General features: G+C 37.9%; 1 protein-coding gene across 1 annotated transcript; it reads left to right on the top strand.

The window, feature by feature from the left end:
* Positions 1 to 1,679: 1,679 nt before the first annotated feature.
* GNPDA2 (glucosamine-6-phosphate deaminase 2) lies at positions 1,680 to 8,048 on the top strand (the record flags this gene model as incomplete). Its single annotated transcript, XM_084266706.1, has 6 exons — positions 1,680 to 1,807; positions 2,092 to 2,189; positions 2,633 to 2,815; positions 3,148 to 3,332; positions 3,428 to 3,602; positions 7,012 to 8,048. The coding sequence occupies 6 exons, from the start codon at positions 1,680 to 1,682 to the stop codon at positions 7,068 to 7,070; spliced, it is 828 nt and encodes a 275-aa protein (XP_084122832.1). The 3' UTR covers positions 7,071 to 8,048.
* Between the last annotated feature and the right edge of the window lie 1,204 nt (positions 8,049 to 9,252).

The following is a 9,252-nucleotide window of genomic DNA, read 5'->3' as shown; positions in this document are numbered from 1 at the left end:
CCCTCAGCAGGCAGTTCCGGGTTTGGCTGTCGGTGAGGGGGGCCAGGTTCCGCGGGCTGCTCCGGCAGGTGGCGGTGCCCGTGCCCGTCCTCCGTCCCGGTGCCGGGCTGTGCTGTGCAGCCCCGCCGCTCCTTGCGCCTGTTGGCGGTGAGTAGGGCTGGGCAGGGGCGCGTTGCTTGGTGGGCGTGTGAGGCTGGGCCTGGTTGCTGGCCGCGTAGCCGTGTCCGCAGGCCCCTGTGCGGTGGGAGGCTGTGGGGCCTCGGGGGGTGCGCCGGCTGGGTGGGAGCGGTCCGGCAGTCCGCCTCTTCCCCTGACAGAGTAGGCTGACCGGGCTGCCCAAAAAGCGCCCCCAGCCGAAAACCTGCGGTCGCTCTTCTTCCCCTTCGCGAGTGGCTCCCCTTGGAGAGCAGCGCCGTGCTCTCTGGGTGGGCTTGCGGGGCTGCCCCAGAGCTGCGGGCCCTCCTCATGGTGGCCCCGCTCTCCTCGAGGCGGTGTGAGCGTTAATGGTTCTGGCGCTGGTGGAATAGTGCTTCCTCTACGAAGGTGAGTTTGGCTTGCAAAGGGGAGAGGAAGCAGCACAGTCGGCACAAGGTGACGCTTGTTTCCTTCCTCGTTCGGCCTGAAGAACAGGCATGTGACTCCGTTAAACACTGTTGTAGCTTAATTTGTGTTTCTTCTAAAGCTGGCCTCTCGTTTTGGGTCAAATAAAGAGTAGTGTGTGCTAGTGGTGCTTTGGCACTTATTTGCCTTGGGCTTCTGATAGCTATGTTGTTTTCTGGCTCATGCCAAGCATGCTTAGACTTGGGAAGAGAGCAGTACACTGCAAGCTGGCTAAAGGGCCTCAGTGTTTCTGATAATCCCCCGTGTATTAAGGAAAAACTCATGGAAAACTAGTTGATCATCTACTTTTAATAGGTAAGCTTGCTTTCAAGCTGTTTTGTCTTAATAGTTGATATCGTTGTGCTTCAAACAAGACCCTATAAAGAAGGACTGACTTCTGCTTAAAGTTATGCTGAAAACAAAAAAGTGACCTCGTAGGTATTACTCCTGTGAATTGTCAAGATTTCAATTATCTCTAATGCCTTAACATATTTATTTTTGCAGACTAATAAGCTCACTGAACTATGGAGCTAGAATGGGAGTGAAAGGAGTTTTAATTGTTTACTTCCGATTATGTGTTTTGAATACAGAAGCATGGTGTTATTCTGGGCCTTGTTTTTGAACTTTCAGTCATTCAGCTGGTCATAAGAAACAGCAGTTAAACTCAGTATTTGTTTATCTATTTGCTTTTATTTCAAGCAGAATATTTCCTCTTTTCTAACACAACTAATTAAAAGATTGAAGTTCAAAATGACTTGTTCTCATTCTGATTTAGCTTTAGTTACGTTGTTAGTCTGTGAATTTAATAAATATTTTGACTGTAACCTGTTGCTTGGATTCTGTAGCTTTTGTTTTGGTTGTCCAATAGTCTACCTTGAACCAGGGCCACAGGAGTGCAGTATGCTTATACAAGTAAAACTTCCTTTGTTTATCACTATAAATCATTAGAACAAAAGGTCATTTTTTTATCTTTTCTGTAATCTGAGTTTTACAACTATTTATGTGGTGCTTATTTTTAAAACTTTGACATTTTCTCCAGGTTTAAGTTTATTTTATCATACGAGTTCCTCACTGCCATAATGAGGCTAGTAATTCTTGAAGATTATGATCAGGCTAGTGAATGGGCAGCAAAATACATCTGTAATCGTATTATCCAGTTCAAGCCAAGTCCAGGAAGATATTTCACGCTTGGTCTACCAACAGGCAAGTTCTATCCAAAGCCTATGTAATATGTAAATAACTACACCTAGAACTATGTATTACTGCAAACAGCTGCAATATTTAAAATAAACTTTTTGGTAATACTCAAGCATTTATTTTTAAGTATGGATTTGATTTGTTAAGAAAGCTGTGATTGGTTTGGTAAATACTAAATGAGAAATGTAACTGGTTTATGTTAAGACATGTAGCAAAATTTGACTATGAAGAAATTTACACTGAAAATGTTGTGCAGATACATAGAACAGTGGAAAAACTTTCTTTAACAGGGAGTACACCTCTGGGATGCTACAAAAAGCTGATAGAATATCACAAGAATGGCGATCTCTCTTTCAAGTATGTAAAGACTTTCAACATGGATGAATATGTAGGTAAGATGTACTAATTATTTGAGGACACACTGTACTGATAACTATTTTCTGTTATTGAAACTGTTAAATAGTTTATTAAAGCACAAGGTCAGTCTACTATGTTTGTACTGCTAGTTAGACTTTGGTTCATAGAATCATCCTAAGCGTTTTTATTCCTGAAAATGTGAGTAACAAAGAGGTGGATCCTGGGCTAAATTCAGTACTTCGTGGTATTTGTGTAGAAAGTGTGTTTTCATGTAATATTGTAACTGCATTTCTTTTGAAGACTTCATACTCTTAGCAGTAAGATGTAGGTAAAGGAAATGTAAACAAATTACCTTGCACGTGCCAACAGGACAGCTTTCTTCTCAGTATTTGAAAGACTTAGGTTTGCCTTGTATTGGTTACATATTAGAACTAAAGCTAGTTAAATCTTGTAACATGTTAACTTTACTGTATTTCAGGGCTTCCCAGAAATCATCCCGAGAGCTATCATTCCTATATGTGGAATAACTTCTTTAAACATATAGACATAGATCCAAACAATGCTCATATCCTTGATGGGAATGCTCCAGACTTACAGGCAGAATGTGATGCATTTGAAAAGAAAATTGAAGAAGCAGGGGGGATTGATCTGTTTGTTGGAGGTATGAAGAAATGCTATGTGCTTGCTTACAGTTCAAACAAATACCGTTTGCTGAGTCTTTTAATTGCTATTTTTGTAAGCTAACTAAACCTGCTCTTTCTTTAACTGTGATGTAAGTTCTTGACTAAAAATCTGTGTGAATACCAAAACAAAATGGTTGGTGTCCAAGGTTCTATTAACTTAATTTCAAGTAAGTTTTGAGTGCTTTTTATGGAAAATGGGGAACCAAAAAGAAAGAATGAGCCCTAAATATTTTTTTATTCATTTACAATGTTTGAGAATATTTGTTGACTCGCAGGTATGGAATGATTTACTTTCTTTAACTTTGAAAAGGCATTGGTCCAGATGGCCACATTGCATTCAATGAACCCGGATCAAGTTTGTCTTCAAGAACAAGATTAAAGACTTTAGCAATGGACACCATTTTGGCAAATGCTAAATACTTTGATGGAGACTTATCTAAAGTACCAACTATGGCGCTAACAGTTGGTGTGGGTACAGTGATGGATGCTAGAGAAGTAAGAATTCATTTAGTTCTAGTTGCATGTGTCTGTTTTCAAGACCAGTTGGTGTTGATACTGGGATTGGAAGTAAAGAGACCTTTGTTTTGCAGGTGATGATTCTTATAACAGGTGCACATAAGGCTTTTGCACTGTACAAAGCAATTGAGGAAGGAGTCAATCATATGTGGACAGTTTCTGCTTTCCAGCAACACCCTCGTACTATCTTCGTGTGTGATGAGGATGCTACTTTAGAACTGAGAGTCAAAACTGTGAAGTACTTTAAAGGTGAGCACTGAAACAGAGGTTGCACATATTAAAAAGAAAAAAAAAATAGATTATGTTGGTTTAAGGCTGAGCCTTCTAACACTTTAGCTAATGTATAATGTTATATATGCAAAATGCTAAATGTTAACTTATTTCTTGTGAATGGAAAAGTGCTAGGAGGCACAGCTTGTGCTCCTTACATTCCTGGCAAATCCACTTTGAAAAATGTTTCCTTTGCTTCCTATTTGAAATGACAGTTTAGTAATCTTCAACTGTATGTAAAAAAACCCCAACAAACCAAACACCCAAAACAGCAGTCTGGTGTTCCAAAGTACTGGTATTTAAGTGAAACTTTCCAGTAGATATAAGAAAACTTGATACATTTATTAGTCCTGATATATTTTTCATGCTACTTTTGCTGTGTGCTGTAATGTGCTGTCTAGTAAACTTGAAATGTGTGATACAGACTGTGAAGCCACCTGAGGACATTTTTCATACAGGGCAATTAGCATAACCTATACAGACTTTTAATACTTTGCAGTCTTTCACTGTGTTTTTTGTATTTGTAGTAGGGTATGTTGGGGTAAGCTTAAGGTTGAGATTTTTTGATAGCTGTTGAGAATTCCTAGATGTGAAATCTGTTTCACTGAGCCTATAGAAGCTGAGAAGAGTAGGCTTTTCCTAACTATATTAGCACAGTAAACCCAAACACTTAAATCACTCATCTTTCTCACTAGCATGAACACTTGCAGTAGTTGAGGCATCTGAGATCAACATTTGTAATTTAGGAAGTTTTTTTTTTTAGAGCAATGTATCACCAGTGCCCATCTATATATTAGATTCCAGTGCTGGCATTAATGTGACTTTCATCTGGACATCATTCCTGGCCAACTTGTTAATTTTGGATGTTTTTCTTCTTTGCTGTGTTGCATGTGTGTTGGTCTTCACCTGTATCGCACTGCTAGATAGGACTTACTGTTGTTTTCAAAGACAAACTTCTTTAACTGCTTGGATAAGTTCTAAACTTTATCCTGTATTTCATATAAACAAAGGCTTTGCTTGGGAAAAATATAAACCTAATATAGAGTTACTAGGTACGAATGACAATGAAATTTGCTTTAAAAAATCAAGGGCTATGCTGTAAACGTGTGCTGTTGTGTCACACTGTATTTAATTACCCTGTAATACAGAGCAATAGAATTCTTAAAATTATTGTATACTTTAAACTTGCTTAATTTTACCTAATCTCAAATTGGTGAGATTTTCCCCTTTCAGGATGGAGGAGTAATCAATGTGGGTCAAATTTGGAATTATTTCTGAATCTTGATCTTCCAGGTTACATACACTTCTTAGGAAGCTGGGTAGTTCTTAATGACTGCTAATTATGGCAGCTATTGACTTCAATTTTTCACCATTAAAAAAATCTCAAGGTACTATAGGAAGCTTCAGATCTCTTTGATAATCAAGTACCATGCTGGCTGGTAACTAGAATAACTTACTCCCCTTCATTTTTTTCTAACTTTCTGAAAACTTAGAGGCTAAAATTATCAAGTATGCTTAAATGCTGTCATTGGAAAAGAGAAAGGTAACTTTCTTGCACAGTGAAGTGGAAAATTACTTTTGAAATTACAAATTAGTCTGCAGATAAGTAAGTTCAGGATAGTTTTTTGTACATGTGTGTGCTGCTTTTCAAACTGCATGCAAAGCACACTTGAATACACAGTGAGGCTTTCCTTTGAAATGCTTGTTTGGGCATCTGTCAAGTAAGGACTTGGCATGCTTTTGAAAAAAAGCTTATGTTTCTAACTGTTATTCCTGAAACAATTTCACTAACAGGATTTAAATATCCGTCATTAAGTATGGCAGAGGCAATACTTCGTAAGCGTTTTTCATGCCTCTAGGAAGTGGGTAATTATCTCCTTTTCATTTCCCTTTTTTAGAAGAGAAAAATGCTGGTAGGAAGTGAAATGCTTTAAAGTTCAAAACATGGTTCTAGTTGGAGTAGTGTGTGCAGCTGCTAATCTGCAGCTTTTGTATCAAATGTATACTCAGTATTTTCTCACTTACTGTTAAACTCCTGAAGAATATTACTGACTTGATCTTTCCGATGTACAACAACCCCAGTAGTTTTCCTTCATGAAATCTAAGAAACTGTTTTCTTTCGTTATTTTGCCTTCTAAGGTGGGTTTTTTAATTGAAGAAATGCCTGAAGCTAACTCATTATCTAGAGACAATATGAGTTGGATTCTTGAGTCAGTTACAGGTGTTTGCCTTTTAGTATGACTAAATGTGTCACTAAGTGAAGAAGGAAATAGTAATATCTGCATTTTATATTAAATAACTGCACACTGATTAGGAGCAGATGCTGTATAAAAAGCCTTTTGTTGTGGTCACTACCTAATGGCCTCAGATTGTACAGTTACTCAAACTTCATGTTGCTGCAGTGACACTAATCTTGCCACCAGATGCATCATGTAGCAAAGGTATTTGAATACTCTTTGCCATAGATAATCACTGAAATGTGCACTGTCAGACTACTTTGGTTTTTACGAAAGTTTCTCTACTTTTAATGTTGCATATTACTTGAATTTGTAATTTTAGAAGCTAATCTTTAGTTTGGTGCTAAAATGGACTTTTACTTTGCAGATTGTGAACACTGATCAGTTACTGTTATTGGTCCTTAAGGTGAAATGAGGTTAAAATCATACAAATGACTGAATGTCATACAGACATAGGCGTAGGTAATGTTTTTACAAAGTTGCGACAAAGAAAAGCAGCACCTTTTTTAATTGTTCTTCTCTTCAGTAACTTCCAAAATTGAAGTATCTTAATAGGAATAAAAAACTAGTCGCCTAATCACAGCTATAGGTGACTTGTATATGACTAAGAAAAGTCCAGCTTTTCAGTTGAACTCGTGAAGGTGCAAACCTGGTTAACAGTTTGGATACTTCAATTTGGTTTTGCCTCCCTAGGACCACAAGTCCTCTGCTAATGACAAAGACAGTAATACCACAGTGCTGTACTGTGGCAGTTCAAGCTGTAAAAGTATCAGTGTGCATACATCTGAACTCTATGACAAGTTGTGGTATGAGAGAGTTTTATTTGTTGCTGTTATGCAGCTTTTAATGCGAAGGAAAGATGAGTGAATCTCATGTAGTCAATGCATTTGGGAATATTCCAGATCTGCTTTTTGATGGGTCTCTTACCAGAAAACTGTCACATCTGTGCTCACTTTCTATGAAGATGTCATTAGTATTCAAGTCATACAGGAATATATATCCTGTCTTTAACTTCTGATTTTAAACTACTTTAAATAGCTATTGTCATTCTCTTGTGAACTATTTAAGCAAGCTCCAAAGAAAAATGTGCATAGAAAGGACATGGAAAAGTATAACTAATGTAAAGCTGGCATTGTTGCTTTCCCCCCAAGGTTTAATGCATGTGCACAATAAGCTTGTGGACCCACTGTACAGTATGAAAGAAAACTGAAAGAAGAATTGAAGAGGAACTCCATGTGGGTCAACAGCAAGTTTTAGGTAGCAGATGAGTTCACTGCTATGCAATATGCTGAAAACTGTTTAAAATGGGCAATCCTAGGTACTGTATTTTTTAAAAGGTCCAATATCTGTCCATCAACATTCCATCTGTTTGCTGTGTTGTGCATTTTGCTTTAATGTTTGGAGTTCTGTTGGCTGGTACATAATGAAATGGAACAGAACAAACCTGTGGGAGACTGCATGTTATGTGGGGGGAGGCATAGCAGAGTACTTTAGCACAGCAATGTAATGCATCTGCCTTGTGTTACAGAAAATGAAACTTTATTTCCAGGAAGTAGTCTTTTTTGGCTTGATTAGTGTAACTACATTTTGCATCTGTGTCTCCGGGCAGAATGGGTTTGGCCTTTGTCAATACTATGAACTTGTAATAGATGTACAATTTCTACTATGAAATGGTCTGTTTACATATATCTAATGTACACTGAGCTTTGCACTTGGTTGCCTTAAATTTATGTCTAACAGTTTTGGGGCATCTCAAGTCCTGCTGTACAATTCAGGCAAATAAAAATACAAAATCAGTGCCTAAAAATGCACCAAATTCTTGAAAGTTGTAACTTATTCCACAGAGAAATATTGAACTTCTGCTATAGCACTTTTTTCCTCTGTGCATTTCCAGTTACTTTAGGAGTTTTCTATTTTTGGTAATTGAGCTTTATACATAAGGAAAAATCTAAATGTTCCTTTCTTGAGGTACAAGGTACCTCTTTAATTGTGCTATTGATGTTACTTATTAAATGCCTGAGAAGTTAATTTACAGGAATATAGTGTCTGCAAGTTTAATATGTGATAATGAAAAGTCAACTGTTAATCACTTTGCAATAGTTACCTCTCACTGTACCATTATAAATGTTGAGCTGTTACAAGGAATGTTATTTCCTACTTTGAATATAAGTAAAACTTAAATACATCATTTTACTGCTGTTTTGTTTTTAATAAAACTTTGGCATGAATTTCAGGGTTTCAGAAAGATGTTACAAGTGTTGTGCCTTTGCTTCCCCATTGAGGGGTTTGCTTAAAGCTTTTTCTTGGGTGAGTCACTTAGAAAGTGTAACTCCTCTGCCTTCAGTAATTTTTTACAGATACAGGTTACCTTGTTTTCAGTATAGCTGGAACAGCCTCAAATAAAAACCAGAAAACATCCCCAAACCCCACCTGCAAGTATCAAAACTCCTCCCTTCCTCCTGTGACTAAACACAGGCTCCAAGGGGCTGCTGAAAGTGTCTTGTTTAATTCCATCCCTTCAATGCTGTTCCCCATTCATTCTTGCACTCAGATTGAAATCCAGCAGTGATCAAATTGCAGAGCAGCCTTTCTTCAAATACTAAACTATTACTCCAAAATACAATTTAGTAACAAGTAGTAAAAATCTGTGAAGACCCACTTTAGCTCTTCAGGGACTAAAAGAACCAACCCCACACAACAAACCACCCCCCTATTCCCCTCCCCAGAGAGTTTAAAAGCTTTTGGAGATGAATGTGTAGTTGCAAGCATACTCTCTAGCATGGTCATTAACTTGTATTCATGTTTGCTTTGTGTACACTTCCAAAAGCAACAACTCTATCAAGCACACTAACTACAGTTTTCAAGCTGGGAAACTTCACTATATGAACAGAAGTAAGATGGCAACAAGTACAGTAAGCAGTGTTCTAACCAAACAAAAAAATTAAGGCCCAAGTTGAGGGTAGTTACAGTGCAGCTATGCATCTTGTGTTTTAATACATTAAGACTTAACAATTCCTTTGGAGAGCAGCAGAGCTAGATTCTATTCATCTTAAACTGACACAGTAAAAGGTCTAAAATGAAGTGTGGTGCATGAAGAAAGAAATGATTTGTCATTCCTGATGTGAATTCTCATCATGATGACTTCCTGCCACCAACTTCAGAAAATAAGACAGGCTCTAGCTGTCTATTTTTGTGGCAGCAGTTCAAACTAAACCCAAACCACCCAAACCCATCCCAAAACAACCAAATAAAGAAATTAACTGCATTGTTTGTCCATACAAACCTTTCAGTGAAGTCCATAAACTCTTTGCAACATTGTTCCTGTTCTTCCAGACAGAAATAAACCAATCATGTTAAAATTTAAGTATTGTAAGTATGAAACCAATGAAATA

The sequence above is a fragment of the Gallinula chloropus genome (genome assembly GCF_964237585.1).
Source record: "Gallinula chloropus genome assembly, chromosome: 7".
NCBI lineage: Eukaryota > Metazoa > Chordata > Aves > Gruiformes > Rallidae > Gallinula > Gallinula chloropus.
Note: the sequence above shows the minus strand (reverse complement) of the source record. Positions and strands in the feature narration are given on the sequence as shown.